Genomic DNA, 20,386 nt, shown 5'->3' with positions numbered 1-20,386 from the left:
TTTCTTGTTAACTGCCATAAAACAATAAACAAAAAGAAGAGTTTGCCTCTAACAGCAGCACAGTTGTGAAACTGTATTGGTAGTACTATACACATAGATACAAAACTGCAAACTCAAACTTAAATTGTTCATCACGTCCTGTGTGGATTAGTGATTTATGGCTTTTGTGATATTCAAATGTAAATGCCATAAAGCCACCAAAGTGGGGCTTTACATTTACATTGTGACTTGTACTTTTATGAATCTGTATACAACCCTCTCATAAAAATAATTAGTAACAAAAGTTTGATTTGTTTGACTAATGTTTCTAGACTTATATTGTGGATCACAGATGAACAGAAAATTTTAGCTTTTGCACCTAAATCTGTAAAGAGGTTTTAGATGCCAGTTTATGTGCAGACGGTGTTACTGTCTGCACATGCCCACACCCTACATGACCAAACACTTTATTGGATTTAACCGTGATGATTTTCCTCCCCTGGCTCCTGAATATGCATCTGCTCATACAATCTATTGCAAATAGCGCTTGACCATAATTTATTCATAAAGTCAGTCAATCTTAAGGACAAACTCTACGCGGAACAGGAAAGCTGAAGAACACTTGTGAAAATTGGATGCATTATTAAAATGGTTCGGCTGTTTGGCTTTTCGGCACTAATTCAATCAACTGGCGCCATCACGGGCTTTTAGCGTGGAAAACACAATCATGTGAGCAGGGGAGAAAATGACCATCTTCCACGAGTAGAGACTTTCTCCCAGGTGGACGAGAACACAATGCACGAGGCAAAACCAGTCATCAAATACGTTTTCCAGAGCTTCAGTACAAGCTGACCGCTCATGAGAGCAGAGCTTTACATTCAGACTCAATTGATTCTAAAAGACGCACCATTATAACGCCCCCGCGGTAGAGACAAAAGAGGCGCGGACTGGTCGTGCAGTTGAACTCACTTCCTGTGTTTCTTCTTAAGAGGTATAATTAAGTCAGTTGTTTCAAGGTCTTTGCTGCAAATAATTATTACGTAATTGTGATTTCAGATATCATAATGATGTGAATGTGAATCTACAGCGGCCAATATTGTCATTCTGAGATTCTTATGTGTAGCTTTAGTATATGCTGGAAAGACACAAACAATTCACGTCTGTATTACATCACTTGAAATCATGGGATAGGTTCATATATGATAGCCAGACTGGGATTCAGTCCTTCCCATTAAAACTGATGGGGTGTTGAGGGAAGTTACCAATCTTTATAAACAAGACTACAGCCACGGCTCTGCTCTGCAGTACATAAGCACAGTGATGCTTTGGGCTAAATGCAAATGATGCACAATGATGATGCTGAAATAGTGTTTAGCAGGTATAATGTTTACCATGTTCATCTGTGTTAGCATGCTAATATGTGCTAATTTGCACTGAATGCAGTACAGCTGAGGCTGATGGGAATGTCTTTAGCTTTATAAGTAGTCATAAACCAATTATCAATAACATTTAGTTAACATACCTATGGACCACCGTGACTGCAATTTTTGATTTTTTTTTCCAGACAATTTCAGAATCGAGGTAAAAACCAGGTACATTTATTTCTCAGCTGGCACTGGCAGCAGCCTGTCAAATCAGCATGGAGCTCGGTGTGCAAGCACAAAGCATCTTTTATATTTTAAGGGTTTTTTTTACCATTTTGATAAACTGCACCAGCACTGATGACTGTGGCATAATCCACTGATGGCAGACCCACTGCACCTCCTGTGATGGAGACCATTGTGTTGTTTTACAATCAGGCTGCCAGAAAGCTGACACAGTCCAGACTGCAGCCACATTAGTGTAAGCAGTCATCAACTAGTAGCTACTACTTTATTAACAAACCGTAAAAAAGGACACCCACGCACAGGGGAGTTCATTATCTGTCAGCAGGGAAATTTAGCCACACAGGCAAGACTTTGATGTGCGCAACTGTTTCGACCTCCCAGCCACAGTTTGGCAGAAGAGAAAGTGACCCGCCTGATGGAGCACTGCTAGAGACCAAAGTCCAGGCTAAATTAGGATGGATAAATAAGGAGGGCTCCTTAAAATTGGCTGCTGTGAAGTGCTTACAAAAGAGAGGAACCAGATGAGGAACAAAGACCTGCAATTTCACCTCATTCAGTTTCCAACGGACCAACAAAATGGCAAGCTGTCCTGCTTCACTGAAAGTAACAAGCTGCCAGGCGGGAGGGCTGGTAATTCAGTGTGCGAGTGAAGGAAACTAAAAGAAACTGAAATGTCTTGGACAACAACTGGAATAAAATAAATGACACTGAATTACTGCAACCTGGTAAGCAGCATGGACAGTCTGGTTAAACTATCTGATACATCCTGTGCGTGATGAACAGCAGTATGAGTAAGTCAATAACTTGAAACCATTAACCAATCTTGGCTTTACTGAGACCACGTACTTTTCGGATTTCTGCTCTCGTCTTTGTTGACGAGGACAGGGAGCATCTCTGCAAGCAAACAACATAACACCAGACTATCACTTTACATTAAAAGCACCAGCTGCTTTTACAAAAGGCGCTCAGTCACTGTGCTCGGCCATTCTACACACACCCGAAACACTTCAGGATCAGTGTTTTCCGCAAAACTGTGTAGTTTTATATCAGTGAATCAAATGTTATGGTGCTTATTCCCATCCGAGGAGAAAACAACACTTCAACGACTTTATACAGTATTTGATCGTCATTAGCCACTAAATGAAAATCAGATGTTTCCTAAATGAATCACTTAGTTCAGGAGATTTCTTGAATCAGTTAAGTATGATATAAGAGGCTGTGACAGTGTGACAACATGCTCTCTGGCAGACGATAAAAGCTACAAAATTAAAACTGACACAGAACATCATGTCAAAACAAATCAGTTAGATTTATCGCCAATTGTTGCTAAACTACAAGAGGATCCAAGCAGTGATGGAAGTGGCGACTTGTCTCTCTGTTTCAGACAGTGCAGAAGATGTGTGGCAGCTTGGAGATGTATGTTAAGCTCACTTCTATTCCTCTACTTTCAATCAGCATGAAAAAGTGACAGGAAGCCTGTCGTTTCATTTCAACTGACATCTGCACTGTTTGTTGTTTGGTAGCTTCTTTTATTGCTGTGATACACAACTACAGGTGGCATCCCACCTCACAGAGACATTTCCTGTACTGCAGTGTTTGAGGAAGCGAATGTGAGCGTCTGAATATTTCACTTTCAAACCAGCAGCGCTGTGCTCTTACCTCAGAATGAACCCGCTGAACGTGGGAGTGCAGGTTCCCCTTCTGGGAGAAGGACGCGGGGCAGAACATGCAGAGGTGAGGCTTCTCCCCAGTGTGTCTCACCATGTGAGTCTGCAGCACCACCTTCTGGTTGAAAGCCTTACCGCAATGCGAGCACTTGTAGGGCCTCTCACCTGAAGGGACGGTCAAATACATTGGCGCCATTATGATGCTGGAAACACTGATGACAATTGGACTTTACTGCGGTTTCTAGAATCTAAATTAATAACTTCCACATATAAAAGGTAAATGGTGAAGTCTAGGGCTAAACACTGTTGGCTTTTTTAAGATATCCTTGATTACCCCTCTTGATCGTTAAAATAACATTACTTAAAGGAGCCTTTAAGGCTGTTTACAACATTTGATATTTGAACTAGTGAATCATTGCAACTTTTTTCAAGTACAAGCATGTTCTCTTTAAAAAATACTGACTCACGGGTTTGTATTTGGCTAATACTGCTTATTAGTTGCACAAAATTCCCCAAAAAACTCATTTATCAGGATACAGTGAATCTTACATATATCTGCAATATGTTTTTTTTTTTAGCAATTTCAACCAAACACACAACACCTGGCTTGTGTCCATCTTTAGGACTTAACATACTCAACAAATCTGTTTCTTTTATAGTAATTCATCCTGCACTATCAATGACATATGAAAGTACCTCATTTTGAACTAGTGTAACTGTGCAATTCTGTCACCATGGCACCAACATAAGGCCATCTCTGTTACTATTTCAAGTCCTAGATAAAATCTTGTACTCTTACCCACTCTTTTGAGTGTCAGAGAGAGTGAGAGAATAAGGCTTTATGTGTATGTGTTGGTGTGTGTGTAGTCTCCCGAAGCGACTCTTCACTTCATCAGCTTAAGAGCTGTTTGAGATTCGAGGCACAGTGGAATCAACTCCATCCACCATTAGTCATCCAGCCAACCAGCCAAACAAATTAACATGTGGCTGACGTGTAAACATGTGGGAGGAAGCTGCTGGCCACGTTACCTGAACCCAAGTCGGCTGAACAAGCGCGCGTCTACACAACAATATTGGAATTTAAACAGCAAATCAAAATTCTACCCATGCGACAACTCTGCGTGACAGCTGGGCGGTGAACGCAGCTGAGTGGTGCGGTCCCTCGGTATTGGAGGGGAAACGCAGCAAACTGCTCAGGAGTCGGTGCTTCTTACGTGACGGCGTTAATCAAGGAAAACTTAATCAGCGGAGGTCCAGTTTAGAAAGACAAACGCGAGGCTTCAGTTATATAACACTGCCGAGAATTTAATTGAGGGGCCAAAAGCTGACCCTCCTGTTTGTGCCGTGCTGCCCAGATACCTGCAGAGTCTCCTGCCGCGCCCACGACCTGCAACCAAGCCCCCACAGAGTACAACCTGGTGCCAGTCCCAACAACCACTTCAGGCTCTGTGGAACAACACTTTCCACATCATTTAACGCATTAGATCTACGTAACCTGAGCGTGTCATCCCCTTCACTCACCTGTGTGTATTCGTATGTGTCTGACAAGCTGGCTGGGCTTCTTGAAAGCCTTTCCACAGTGATGGCAGCTGTTCGTGAACCCGCTGCGGTCAATGTTTTTCTTGTAGTTTCTGGAACTAGAGGTGAGCGGCCTGTGGAGGGAGTAAACATAAAGAATGTCAAATTGGTTTTAGGCGAGGCGAGGCAAGTTTATTTGAACAGCACATTTCGACAACAAGGCAGTTCAAAGTGCTTTACAGAAGATGTGAAAGACATGAAGAAACAAAAGGGAATATAAAGGATACACTGAAATAGGTAAAGACAAGCTGTTCGCTCTGTTAGAACCACGGTGATGTACAAACCCATTTCAAGCTAGCCCTTAGTGGGGCAAACAATAAATTAAAAAAGAATATTTCAATATTTCATTTCAAATTTTCATGTCAGATTGTGCGAAACTAGTCAACACTGTTAACACAGGTGACACGTGAGTACAGTCAATACAGTACAGTACAATTTTAATACGAAAATATAAAAAATAACTGAATAAATAAGTGCTTTCAAAATTCATTTCTCTTATTCATACAATTTTTAATACTCTTTGCACATTGTAGCACATTTGTATTGCAGAATTTCATTCTGCACCTCATTCTGTGCACGATGGATCTGTGGGGACATCCGCCCGAGCTTTCATGGCTGTTCTCGTTGCAAGGCTCTTTTTTGACCTCGGGTCTAATGTTTAGCTTCCACCAGCCTGCACACAACACTGAGGACTGTTGCCCTTCTGTAGGCTTCTTTGGGCCTTTACTTGTGCTAAAGAAAAACTGCTGCCTGTCGTGTGCATTCAATTCGCGAGAGTGAATGAGAACGTTTAAAGCTGCAACCTTCTGTTCGTTAAAGGCTGCAGCAGACCCACGCCGTCTATAGAGGCTTTTTAAAAATATCAGGCATAACATTTTCATGGAGGTTCATTAAATGTTTTCTCCCACTAACATAATGAGGAAAATTATTTATTTGTAATAAAGGATTTTACTAAAACCTTCAGCATGATGCTGCAACGAACCCTGGCCTCACTCTGTCTCACACACCAAAATAATTTCACAAGAGTAGCTTTTCCTGGAAAGTGTTGAAGTGTCTTCATAGTCTAACTGCTGTTTCAGTATCCATAACTCACATATGCTGTATCCTTTAGACTATAAATTGCCTAAAACAAGATCCTGAAGGTTGCTTTTAAAAGCTGTTGGATTCCCTTTTAACTTCCTCCTGACTTGGCCAAACTAAATAAATCAGCATCTGCAACCCTGCCTGACCTCATCTTGGCGTGACTCTTCATGTGCTCCTTGAGGTGTGCCGACGTCTTGAACTCCTTGTCGCAGGTCTTGCAGGTGTAGACCTTGATGCCTGACAGCTCTTTACGGTGCTCCTCCAAGTGCAGAGAGAGCTGGCTCTGGAGGACGAACTCATCTCCACACTCTACGCAGATCAAATTCTGCCGGGTTTCGATTGCAGGGCGACAAAATGAAGTGATTAGGTTCTTCCTAATAAAGGTAAATGAGCGACGGTTTTATGTTCGATTGGGCTGCCGACTAACCTCCTCCTTCTCGTGCAGCATGATGTGAGATTTGAGGCTGGCGATGCGGGAGAACTTCTTATTGCAAACGGGGCAGGTGAAGTCAGAGGTTGTGTGCGTGGACTTGTGAAGTGTGAGGTTGAACTCCACATTAAATGTCTGAGGGCATTGGTCACATCGATGAGGCTGCAAACGAGAGAACAAGTTAAAGAAAGCAGTGAATAATGGAACTGTAAATGAGCTCAGACGTCTTCCTCTGCAAACCAGTCCTTGTTGCTGTTAATTCTCGCTGTTGGTGGAAACAGAAGGACTACATTTGCTACTCCCCCACTCTCTCCCTGTCCTACCCAGTAACAAGTATCCCCTAGAATCATGGGTGGACTTCTGCAAGGTAACAGGTAATGTGATGTCTCACTTTAAAATCCAATCCAGACAATGTTTTGTGTGCGGATAATGGTGGGTCGTGGATAATTACTTCGGTTTGAGAGAGAGGCAGAAAGAGAAAAAGTAAAGAATATTACCAGACAACATAAAAATGATTTCCCATGAGGCAGAAATGGCCCCAATATTAAATTCTGTTTCTGTTAGAGGAGCTGACTGATTTCAATTCAGAGCACTTTATGACTGTGTTCAAAACTGAGAGCAACACTGACGCCCCTGACTCTCGTTCAGAGTGGCTGACCACAAGGCTCGTGCTCCTCAGTCTGGAGAGGAAGCCTACGCAAGCAAAGATAGTGGCCTGGAAACCGAAACAGCCCATCAGCACAGGTGCAGCTGCAAATGACGTCCTAACGTTGTGTTCTCATGCCAGAAGAGATGATAAACAAAGGAGACCAATGCAGACAAATGACAGAGAGGTTTCCTGACAATCATGTTAAAGACAGAGAGTGAGTAGAAGGATCTGAAAAACGGGAGAGGGAGATGTGAGTGTTAGCTATAATGGGGAAAAGAGGGTGCGCTTGCAAATTAAAGGATAATTACACAAATATTTACGATGAATTAATAACTACAAAAACCTGCATTACTCAACAGGAATTAATGCACATTTATTCAGATGTGTGCCTTCAAAAACATGCATTGTTAATTCAAAATCTTATTCAGAAATAATAACAAAAGGAAAACATCTGCTGCTCCTTAGAAGAATAAGTTCCCATGTAAATCAGAACAAAAGCCAGACAGCAGAAGCCTCTCCCTCATCTGGTGACTCACTGGATGCTAACTCTGTATTTTATTATGCTCCTATGCAGGACCACAAATATGGGCGAGAGGAGTGGAAATTCAGACAAATAGCCACTTTAATCGATTTACTACAGCTGGCCGGTGAACACTGCAGCACAGGTAAATTGCGGCTGTGATTCTGTTAGTATTTAAGACTGTTTATTGGGCAACACAGCCAGAGGGCGGGGGTTGGGATTAAACAACTTTGGTCCTTGTTAGCACTGTTTCAGTTATACTTCTACTCTGCACCAGGAGCAGGGACCATGTTGTGAAGACTTCTTACACAGCCCAACATCAGGTCTTATTTAGCAGCAGTTTATTCAATCAACTCAGCTGAGGCTGTTGTAGTCGAATAGGAAAAAAAAAGACGTCCTCTGTCTTTCCCTAAACGCTTTCCCTTGACTTATATGGAAACCTTCATGAGCTCGACAGCCGCGGTGCAAAGAGAATTTGACCGCACCGACACTTCAATATATAACTATGCAACCGTATTGACATGGGTCTGCCAGGGTCGCTTTAAATGTTGCTGCTGCAAGAAGCTGTGGGACCGCATTATCTCCTTTCCTCGTTAAGCACGGTCAGAGTATCCTAAGCTGAAGGAGATAAGAAAGGATGCATTGAAGCACCTTTTCTTAGCATTCAGAGAACAGCGTTCATCGTGGTTGCCACTTCGATACAAGAATAGCTCCACTCACTTAGGAATCTTCCTAAGCAAACAAAAAAACCTATTTGACCACAACCATGTACGTAATTCTTGATAATAGGGGATGTTATTGTGGAGCACTTTGCTTTTAAATGTCTGTTCATAATTGGAATGTCTGTCAGTTGTGGTTGCATTTGTCTGACAGTTGGCACAAACACAAGCAGAATTTCCAAAAGGATACTGATCAAAAACTAATGTGTAGTGACGCAGAATTCTGCCTCTAATGTAATTTTACATAAGAATAAGTGAACAACCTCAGATGTGTTTTGCATGACGAAAATCCAACAAGCTTTGGAGGCAGCTGGCACCAAATATAGTGATTGATGGCAGACTAAACAAAGACCTGTGCTGAGTCTGACAAATAAACAAGGGCATCTACGGCAGCTTTAAAATTCCACATTGTTAAAAATCATCGGAGCTGAAAAATTCAGGACACCTCCAGCTTTGAGGGTAAGTCACTAGGTTGGCCCAATCCGACCTGTCGCTGGGACACCATCACCCACTACAGCAGGTGAGTTATTCTCTTCACCTGCGCAAAACTCAGGCCAAGATGTCAGGTGGAGAGACTCCTCTATTCCCACAAAGCGTTACTCAACACTTTTTTTTGTGTGTGTGAGATCAACAACCTCACATATAAGGCTGCTCCAGTACATGCTCGTTACCTGTACCGCTTCCATCAGGAAAGCCGTACAGGAACATCCGCACCACCACCAACAGACTGAGGGACAGCTTCTTCCTCAGAGCTGTCAGAACTATCACCCCCAGCAGCACCTCACTGGAGTGAGAGACTGTGAGGACTATGGGTGCATCTCATTTCTCAAAATTGTCGTTTCCTCGCTCCTCGATCGAACTGGTCCGCCATCTTGCCGGTCGTCCCAAATCGCAAATTGCGGCTCTGAGGAGCGAGGAGCAAGGGGGGCTCTCGGAGGAGCCATGAGTGAGGATACATGAGTGCATCCACCCGGAAGTCTGTCAACTGAACGGTATGAAGACTCCGCCCCCACAGCTGTCACGTTTGAACGAGGTGGAGGAGAAAGTGCGCTAGTCTAAATATCCTGCAATGAATGGCTGTAATTCAGATGAGCCTAACTTGACGTGACGTTCTCCAAAGAGCGATAATACAAGAACATGAGGATCCGTCATGTTTCAGTCATGTAAGAGATGATGTATAATGAGCAGGGACGATAGGAACCTGCCCACTACTAAAGCATTCAATATAAAGTGACACAAAATATTGATCAAAACATATTTTATTGATTTAAAATGAGCCTACTCTCGTCTGTCACCGCTCTCACTGCGCAGCGGCTCTGAAAGTAAACACGAACGTTGCCTAGAAACCGCCTCTCACTGTGCGTGGGCCGGCAGGCAGGAAAACTTATTTCTTTACAGATAATCAGAGAAATCATGTCAAAGGTGGAGAAGTTACGGGATATCCCAGACCTGAGAGAGACGTAGCTGGAGACAGAGTTTGGTTTACCGCTGTTATTTCTACTGATGGATAAAAGTCCCGCAGCAGCTGATTTCTGCGCTCAGCGTCAGACATTAAAACATCTGTCTCCAGTTTTGTCTCCACTCAGCAGTCTTTTATCTACAACCTGTTCTAACACTAACACATCGGCCTCTCGTCACTTGTTCTGCGTGTTATCTGAGTGAAATAATGTGTTTCATGGCTTGCAGGTTTCTCTTCACTGACAGATCTGAAATGTGTCTCATTGAACGGGACAGAAGACACAGCAAGGCTGATAAAGTTCAGGTCAGAAAGTGACCACCTGTTCACCTGGAAGAGGCATCCAGCCAAGAATGAACTAATTAATTCTCATTAAATTAATTAATTTCTAGTGTGTCATATTTATTTTCTAGTGCTGGAGACTTTTTTTAATAATGTAAATATAAGTATAAAATATAAATATATCGAGGGCGGGGGTGGTGGGGGTGTGAATATAACGATAAATGCAGCAGATCCAGCTGTGTCGCGTCATCAGAAACAGACATCGCTTCAGAGGAAAGGACGTCTCAATTCTCCTAAAACATATTTCCTCGTTTCTTCTCTCCTTGCGTGGTTTCCTTGCGTCCTCTCATGCATCCCCGGTGGGAGGGACTAAGACGCAAGGAAACCACGCAAGTGAGGGACACGAGGATGCAATTGAGCCACTGCACACTGCACTTTTACACCTTCACCTCCACCTTCACCTTCTGTGTACTTAACATTTTAGTACACACATGCTTACCTAATTGTCAGCTACATCTCAGTATATACATTTTAGTATATATTCAGCTGTTGTTGGTATATTTAATGTTTTAGTATATTTGTACTGTCTTAGTATATTTTTATTTCTGTTTTTTTTTTAATTGCATTTATGTATTTTTTAGTGCATGTTAGTTTATTTTATTCGCTTATCTTTATTTTATTTTATTATCTTTCTTATTATCTACATGGGGGCTGCAATGCAAATTTCGTTGACACGCTCAATGACCATAAAGGCAATCTTCATCTTGATCTCTCTGCTCTGGTATATGCTGCGGTGGCTGGCCTGGCATTCATTGTATGGCAGTATCTCCCTGAACTTTCTGGATGCATCAAAAATGAGCCTTTTCAACCAAACTGAATGTGAAAAAGCTGAAATCCTGACAATCTCCCTCACTGGTGATAATTTGTAACTTAATGCCAGTCAATACATATTTTGTTTGACAGATCACGTCTGAAATACAACTTCTAAGTCAGTGCATGATGAGAATTACCCTCGAGATGGACTTCAACATTGCACTTAAATCTCAGCTGCTCCAGTGGAGCTGTTCAGATGCCAGTAATAATAGTGTGATTCAACTGGCCAGCTACCAGTGACCAGTAAGAGCTGGATGCAATGATATTGGTTAGATTCAAGATCTGAATGTGTGGAACCATGAGAAGAATATAAACTCATGTGATGATGATAGAGCAAGCACACTCTTCTGGACAAATAGTGGCTAAAAACATCTCTGTGTTCACTATAACAGCTATGACTGCCTACACTCACGTGCTGTACTCACCTTATCGTTGATCTCATGTTCACGGAGATGCTTCTGCAGCTGGCTCTCAGTGGTAAAGATCTGGGAGCATATTGTGCACTTCTTGTCCTTGAGCTCTCCATCAATGAAAGCTTCCGCCTTAGCGTCGCTGGGATCCGCATCTGATCGAGGGCGAGAGAGAAAACTTGAATATCTTAATTCGGTTCAAGAGGCTTGCTCCGCACAAGAATAGCTGAAGTAGATAAAATGTTCTACCAGCCCCTTCAACTGGTGCTGTGTTCAGCGGCTTTATGTTTAAAAAGAAAGTGCCGAAAAAGGTTTGCATTCAAGCAGTGTTTTTAAATACGTCCCATCATGACTGCCCTCGCTTCAAAATGTCAAAGCAGTGGTAGACGTTGATCTGGTCACATACTTCAGACACACACACTCTGACTTGGCACACATACGAATTCAGTGTTTCTCAGAGTGGGGTACAGGCATTTAAGGGAGCTTCAGATTAAAGTGGGATTGGTTAGTTTCACTAGAAATTACAATAAATAATCCCAAAGGTTGCATGAGAATGTCTGTCCTGATGCATTTCTAGTCTATTTCCATCACTTTGACTTGTGTCTCAATATTTGGAATTGCACATGGCAGGATATGGATAACGGAATACAGGGTTTTGTATTAATGCACAGTAGAAAATATATAACAGTAGAAATACTACGTAAGCACAGTGAAAAAATTAAATATAGCACAGGATATTTGCATGAATGTAGTGGATATTAGCAAAACATTAAAACATAAAAACGCTATAGTGCAAACATTTTTAGTTGTTTTCTGGGATCCCCATTAGTTTTCTGTCTTGGCAACAACTACTCTTCCTGCGGTCTGTATAACATACCAGTAATTATACAGTACCATAGTGAACAGAAGGACATGGCCAGTTATTGAAAGCTAACAATGACAGTAATGGTTCTGAATTCAGCCTGTTGGTATTTTTCCTATATTCAGTATTTTTTTTAAAGTAAAAATATAGATTTTCCTGTCAGGATGGAAACTTGAGGCTACAATACCCACTAAAAAAGCTGTTCAGAGCACACACACACACACACACCTCCAACCGTGAGGTCTGTGTGCATAATGAAGGTTAGCAAGTACACATTTTAATTCACCGTATTTGCAAACACTTTTGCATCTTAAGCAGAGAGATTCTGTCGCATCGTGTTGCTCTGGGAACCTGTTTGGGTGATTTTCTTATAACTTCTGACCCCGATATTCAACAGTTAGGGTCCACACGCCCATCTTGGCTGTCAGTCACGGACATTGCAAGGACAGTTCGTAGCTCTTAGCTGATTCACATGCGATGAACCAGTGTAAACATTTCAATGCAACGCTAACGTGTGTGTCCGTTTTGTTTTCGTTGTCAACGAGTTTGCACTCAGCAGCGGAATCATTTGTTAACGTGTCATTTAGGTTCTCCAACTAACGTGCCATCATAGCTAAATTGAGCTGAATATTGTCATCCGATGGTGACAAGGAAACGTTAGCAAACTGAATGCATTCAGACGACTCGTTTGAACACTTCTTTAGGTCCTGTCAATCCGTCAAATGTGACTACTTGTTCACAGCACACAGAGCTGATCCATCAGCAAGTGGACAGCCTCGCTACGGTGCCTCCCAAGATAAAAATAACGACGACCAACATTTTGGCGTGTTAGCATCGAAGCTAACGATAGCGAAGCGCGCTAGTTAGCAACATCAAGCTAATGACGAATTGCTAATAAACAAAGATTAAGTGTAAAAAGCGTACTTTGACTAACACAGCAGAAAACCGCCGCTCTTCCCCTCACGGACACCAATTTAGACTGAAAGCCAATAAGAAGAGGCACCGAGATGTTATTAATATCATTCCGCCTCAATCACTCCTTCGCCGCACAAAGCAAAGCCCACCCGCAATACTATATCCGGGGACTATATACACTACATTGAAGTGTTATTATAAAAGATACAGAGATGTTTGTCCAAATAATACCAGGTTATTTGGATAGCCCACAATCTGTATTTTTTATTCGTTGCATTTTGGTACTTATTACCTGTTTCGTCGCTGCTTTTAACTCTCAGTTTGCGAGGCCGGCCCCGCGGCATAGTTCCAGTACTCGGGGTGGGTGTGCTGTGAACGATTTGCTTTTCAAAATGGCGACTCGGTCATCTGTACACAGCATCGTACCCATGAAGACACACAGCTGCGCGGAGTAGGGAGACATCTACCGTCTGCTTCATTGTGCGTGCACCTTCAGGCGCGCACAACAACAACTTTGTTTAGCTGATAAGTGAGTGAGCTACTATCATTATTATTACTATAATTAGGCCAGTATATAATCAATTAAATATTAGTAGTTATAGTATATTTATGTAATGTTTTGTACTTTTTTCTTACGGATAAAAAAAATACGTATAAATATATATTTTCAAAATTATTTGACAAGTAATAATTTAGCTGGCACCTGTAGCAGTAGATAACTGTACTGTAGGGGGACCTGTAGGCCCCATGGTTTATTTTCCTGATTGTAGTAATATAACTTATGGCAAATTGTATTATTTGCACAACAAAAGCACATTAATAAACGAAACAATAAGAGGTACTGCATTATTACCTTCTCATATGTCCAGATATACACTGTGCATATTCCTAAATACATTTCTGTTCAACCAGGAATTAATTAGGGGTCCATAGCTCATTTCTGGTTAATCAACAGTAGCCTTTACAGCAGCAGGCTAAATAAGATGTCAGGGTTAAATAATGTTTAAATGTTATATAAACATTTAAAAAAAAAGAAAAAAAAGTAAGTTGTTCATTAATGTCGTTCTCCATGGCCCTACAGTGCTACAACATAAAGAGTAAAAAATAAAGTTAGATAAAAATAAGGTATTAATAGATATAGAAATATATAGAAAAAGAATATAGAAGTGCTGTAAGTCGTAGTACTGTAATAAAATAGAATAGAGCTGTTGTGTTTACATGCCCCTATCTAAACCTATACAAACACGATGAATGATTAAGTTTAGATATAGCCAGTAACCTCAGTTATATAAACCAGATTAAAGAGTGACTGTCACTGATAACCCTGGTGAAAAAAAACAATAGAGGGATATTACAAATGTCACAACAAAACTATAGATTTTCCAGCAGGATGTATGAGGATAATAAAATAGTTACATGAAATCTATTCACTCTATTGCTTTAATTAACTCACCCTGAGTATAATAAACACACTATGCTGTAATTCAACAGGAGGAGGAACATTATTGGGCAATTGGGATGGTACAATAGGAGAGAAAACACCACAAAGTATATGAAACACAGTATTGATTGCTAGTGACGCATGAGGTACATGCAGAGATATTACTGGATTATTATTGACACCAATAGGAAGTAAAATACCAAAAAATACTGTACGATAAGGTGACTATAAACTCACTTTCAGCAGTATCAGACATAAAAATCTCATAAAGTGTTATGAGTTAGTTTTGCACTCTAAGCTGAGTGCCATACACAATATCATATTGATTTTTCAAGAGGGTATGAGGCAAGTTGTAAACTGACTTTATTGTCCATTAACACCAGCAGAGGGAGGCAATGAGTTATGAATGGCTCTGGTCATTTATGGGCCAGTAATCCTGCAGATGCCAGCAAACCGACTGTGCTGCTGTACTCAACAGCCTGAAACACTGCGAGTTTCAGTCAGATCGCCTCTGGATCTGAACGTGATCACGACTGAACTCTTGAAACTGACCTTACATTCAAATACACACGTTCAGCTCGCAGCCACACACACAAATGCACACAGGACGACTTAACTAATGCTAAAGATGCCATCCATGTCTCAATTTAAATGTTTGTTCACGTTTATAATCTGGTGCTGGTATTGATAACATCTCTTTCATACATGCACAATGGCAGGAAGTCGAGGGAATTTGTGTTTTCACTTGACACAAATAGACGCTCTATATATGGAGTACAGGCCACTGGGGAGCACAGCTGTGTGTTAACATAAAGGAAGAACGACAGAGAATGGATGTTAGGGTAGGTTAATTGATTCTATTATCTCTGTGACCAAATATAAATAAATCCTGCACATTCCATCTGGTCATGACACTCGTGGACATGACACATGGGCCGTATATCGTACTTGCGTGTACTGTCTGTGCTGTAGTGTAATGCTTAAAATGGGGAGAAATATCAAGGAAAAATCCCCCCCGTACACATAAACACACGGCAGGATTATGTGCAACTTTAACATATTATCACGCCCATAAATAGATGCCCATCTGTTGTATGCACGTATCTTTAGCAGGACGTAAATCACACTGTATCTGAGCCTGATTGCCTCAGCAACATTTTTCCCTGATACAGGCCCACAGGTGGAAAGCCGTGACTCTTTGGGGAAGTCAGCCCCTTGACTTTTAGTGAACAAGCCACCAACCAAGTGCCTGTTCATTGTGTAAGAACATCTGTTCCCGCCAGGCCGCCAGTTACTCTGCCTGTCCCCTCGCGGCTGCACAGGCCACTGATCTCACCACTGAAAACAAAAGACTGGACATCACTCTGACCTTGTGGGATCGTCCACGCCCCTCTTTCTTCCCTCTCCTTTTTTTTTTGTCTCTGTGGTCTGCTCTCTTCCCTCTCGCCGCAGTCAAGAGGAAAGCGATCGATCATTAAAATTGTCATGGGCTCTGGGAGTGGGATTGTCAGGAAGCCCACCTCTGAAGGAGGCACGCTAAGCTCGCGTTGTGAAAAACGTGCTGAGAGTGCGGGGGAGCTGCTGTTGTTGAGTCACATCCCCAGCCTTGTCATTCATGCTAACAAGCCTCACCAACGACACTGACATCAATGATACTGGCTTTCCACAGAGCAGGCTAGACATGAGTCAGACTTGAAAATGTGGTGCTTGTTTGCAGCACTTTGCAGATGAGGTACCCTGTGAAAAACTCCTGTGCAATTAAAGATTAATTCCTTGATTTCTTAGCAATCAGAAGCTTCAGTTGCAATTTAAAGCCTCCCGACTATTCACAGGGACAAGACAGTAACAGAAGCATCCACTGACTGAAAGGTGTCCTTGCTGTTTTGGCTTGCACGTTTTCCCTTTTCAGACCAGGACATTGTTGTCTGCAGATTCACCACTGCTTCACGCAGAGGCAGACAAAGCCCGAGTCAGACTCCAAACAAAGGATAAATTCAGACATGATATCCTCCATATGCAGCACGAGGCCGGGCTGTAAATTCCTCAATGACTGGGTGTGGAGGGGGGGTGATGGGTCTCACAGTGACCCTTGGAATGACCTTGTTCAGTAACATTTCACATCCTGCCAGCGTTTCTTCTCCCAGGTGTGGCAGAGTCTCCCCCTGCGCTGTCAGAGAGCACCGTCCGGATCCATGAAACCAATCATTCTTTGGCATCATGGAAACAGCTTCTGACAGCCGTGGTCACCACGGGCGTCCTCCCCTGTGACCATCCTCAACGGGGCTGGGGGGGACCGGGAAGGTACACTCAGCAACACTCTCTGGTCTGCTGGGTCTCTGTTTTAGTAAAGAGGCTTTTGACCATGTAAGGGATTTGCATGTCTTACTGTGAAAACTCAAACCATAACACACATAAAACACAATGAGCCTATAATGTGTTGAATATGAAATGCCGCAGCTACAAAAGAGGAGAGAGGGGAAAAAAAATTACAATATAAATAAGACGTGAGCAAATGAATATTTAACATCTCACAGTCAGTAATTGACACACTAGAATACAACACTAGAATTAATAAGAATTACAATGAGATGCTGTTAACAGCATGCAGGTTGTGCAAAATAACACAAGTAGAGCATAGTGAGACAGAGAAATCAGGCGACAGTAATGGCATTAGGATATACAAGCTCATAAAATGCAGGCAGTGAGGTGTGAACCACCAACATATCCACAGATGTGTGTGTAATAGCCACAAAGTTCAAAATAAAGTCAGAAATACTGTGTCAGAGTTGGTGTTGTAACCATTAGACTGTATTTCACCCTCCCGTTGTTCCACGTTGCTGCGTCTCTGCCTACCTTTGTCTTTTGTCTTGTACAGTTCTTTGTCAGCGTGCTGCATGTGCAGAGGGATGTGGAGATAAGGGAGTTGTTTTCTGCATATCTACCGTTTAGCCTCCCACTGGGTGTTATAGGCGACAGAGTGGGAGAGAGGGGGCACAAAGTGGGAGAAAGCATCACACACACACAAAAGGCCGGTAAACAAGGCGCACACATTAATACAAAACTAAATATAAAAACAATAAAGCCCCAATTCACGGCCAGCTGTGCTTGAAAGATGAAATAGCATTGCAGGAGTGTTTTGTAATCAATAATGCATGGCTGTCCATCTTCGGAAAAGCCCCTCCAAACACACCAGAGGCATCAGACACTTTTCATTTCATGCTGAAGGTCAGCAGAGCAGCATGGACGTCCCTACAGCACATAGCACGAGGAAGGAAACACAGACAGGCAGTCGCTATTACACCAGCTCCTTCCATACAAGTGATTAATATGAAGGGACGCTCTTAATAGATGAGAGCGTTCTGATTAACCCGCTAATGTAATCGAGTCTTTTCTATAACAAGCTTTCGATCAGAGCCTGCAAGTAGCAGCGTACTGTGGGGGGAGAATGGAAATACTCACCGGACGCCTATAGATCCAAGCGAAGTACAGCAACTGACACGTGTGTTTAGGCGGGATTTCAAACTAAATTATACTCTAAGCAATTTTGTTAAATTACCCAGCACATATTGCATAATTACAAGCCACAGCAGGGTGCCAGCAGACTTATAGCTTATTTGTCCTTTCACAACATTTATGGCATGAAAAGGAGCCAAACTGCATGCGGCACAAATATTAATTGTAATTTTTAAATAGGCACTCAGTCATCTAAAACAGTGCTTAAAGCGTAGTTTATTTATTTATTTCCTCTTAAATATTCCCTCACATTTCATCTTCCTCACTTCCTTTAAGTGCTACCAAAAGACATTATTATCATCTCCTCCTGATTATTACCTCAACTTATTTTGTTACCGTTTATTGTGATTGCTTGGCCCTGATGTAAGTTCATCCTCACACCCCACAACGTTTTTATCAACGGCCATCTGCTCGGTCCAGATTACTGTTAAATATTAATCCCTCTCCATCCTTGCTGCATTATGACAGTACGCTCATCACCTGCACGGGAGCCATCGTCCGTATCGATTTCCCTGAAGCGTCCGCACATCTGGATGTTAAATTATTCTGACCGCAGCCTCTCCTCAGCCGCTATAAATACAGATATGCATACACACTCATAAAAATACCCCCCCTCCAACACACACACACACACACAAACACAAATGCATAGTCACCTTTTGTACACACAATAATACAATGCATAATCTGTGACCGCCTGAGTGCACATATAGACATAAGCACAAACTGGCTCCCATCCCCCTACTTTTAGTCACACAGATGCAGAGCACATAAAAATTGTAGTTCCGTTTTCCTACACACACACACACACACACACACATGCACACCTGTATGCACACACACATGCATGCGCCCACCTTATCGGACTGTAAAAAGCCAGAGCGTTGAGCTAATGCTTGTGCACTGAGGATGACACACAAGGATAATCAGCTTCCTACCACATGAAGCCATGGCCCCATGACAGCTCAGATCAATTAGACACCATTAAAGGCTGGTCCCAGAACAGCCATGGAGACTTCCTAATGTCTTCTTTTCCCTCTGCAGGGTGCTAACAAAATCCATCTTCTCCCTCACCCCAAACCTAATTACAGGTGGAGATGCACTGTGCGAGATGAAAAGCCGGGAGACGCTTTGATGGATGGTGAGCTCCTGCAAAACAGAGCAAACAGGTAATTAACATGACAATGGGGCCGAGGCAGGGGTCTCATACAAAGACAAGAAGGGTGGTGGTGGTGCGGGTGTGGGAGCAGAGTGCATATGTGTATCACGTATGTGCATTGGGGGGACAAAGACACCAAAGTGCAGAAATAAAGGGAGCTGAGGACAAGAGCTGGAAACTTTGATGTGAAGTGAAATCCTTTTCGCTGTGTGAGCTGCACTGAAGCAGAACAGCAGAACGGTCCTGCAGGGAGTGACCAGACGCTTAATGGAGGTGTTGAAATCTTGTGCGGAGATAAATAATTGATCCTTTGACAAAGTATACCTCATTAATTTTTCATTGCTGCATATTTATGGGTGAATCATGAAGATCTGATAGCTGCGTCCGTTTAAATTGTCAGGTGTATAGAGTAAGGCGTGCCGCTCCTGACCAAATTATCTCTGCCTCTTATTTCCCTGTCAGTCTGCGAGCTGATATCAAGGAGAATGTGACTCCTTTTAAACACAAACCATTAAGGTTGGGTGTTTGAATTCCTCATTAAGGCCGAGATAACGCTGGAAAGGTGAAGTGAAAACAACAGCACGGACTTCCCTCCTGTATTTTATGGCTCCTGTGAATAACAAGCACACCTCATGTGCTTGGGGAGCGCCGTGCGGTATCAAACGGCTGTGCAACATGATTCCTCTACGGGCAACATGTTACACTTTTGTCAGGGTTTCTATGTTGGGATGGCAACAATTGCCTGGCAGCTGGTTTTGTTAGATAACCGTTTTTTGGTTATTATTTCACATGGTTGTCAATCCTTTAATGTGAAATAATCTTCAAGAGGTGTAATTCGCAGTGCCAGCAATGAAATATTTAAATGTGTTAGCAAACCTGCAGTGATGGCGGCCATGGCAATTATGTTCAGGGGTGTAGCAAAAACTTCTGGACCCTGCACGCAGGCTTTCTCTACAGGCCCCTCCCCACATCCATGGATAGTCCTTCCAGTATCTTTGTGTATGGCTAGCTCCCTCTTTCCCCCATTCCGATGCCCCTGAGTATGTCAAGTATTTACAACAGCAGGTAAACCATAACTTCCTGTGAGAGGAGTAACTTTAAAGACCTGACAATACCAATAAACTGTAGGCAGACATTGAAGGCTTGAATAATGAGTTCTGTCGCACATAGCAGAGATGAAGGACCACCTATGACTAAAACCTTAAAGGGTAAATCCAGTTTTTTAGGAGCTAGTGCCACTGGT

The 20,386-nt window shown here is 42.4% G+C and overlaps 1 protein-coding gene across 1 annotated transcript in view; it reads right to left on the bottom strand.

Moving 5' to 3' along the window:
• Positions 1-13,396, bottom strand: part of LOC121610185 (zinc finger protein 236-like) — a 48,814-nt gene extending 35,418 nt beyond the window's left edge. Inside the window, exons 1-6 of the mRNA XM_041942177.1 lie at positions 13,323-13,396; positions 11,269-11,408; positions 6,342-6,506; positions 6,061-6,239; positions 4,775-4,905; positions 3,246-3,418 (exon numbers count right to left, since the gene is read on the bottom strand). Coding sequence (XP_041798111.1) covers positions 3,246-3,418; positions 4,775-4,905; positions 6,061-6,239; positions 6,342-6,506; positions 11,269-11,408; positions 13,323-13,374 — 840 coding nt within the window. The 5' untranslated portion in view covers positions 13,375-13,396. The remainder of the gene's footprint in view (positions 1-3,245; positions 3,419-4,774; positions 4,906-6,060; positions 6,240-6,341; positions 6,507-11,268; positions 11,409-13,322) is intronic.
• Positions 13,397-20,386: the final 6,990 nt, after the last annotated feature.

The sequence above is a fragment of the Chelmon rostratus genome, chromosome 8, assembly GCF_017976325.1.
Source record: "Chelmon rostratus isolate fCheRos1 chromosome 8, fCheRos1.pri, whole genome shotgun sequence".
NCBI lineage: Eukaryota > Metazoa > Chordata > Actinopteri > Chaetodontiformes > Chaetodontidae > Chelmon > Chelmon rostratus.
The sequence above is the reverse complement of the archived record's forward strand: the minus strand, read 5'-3'. Positions and strand labels throughout refer to the sequence as shown.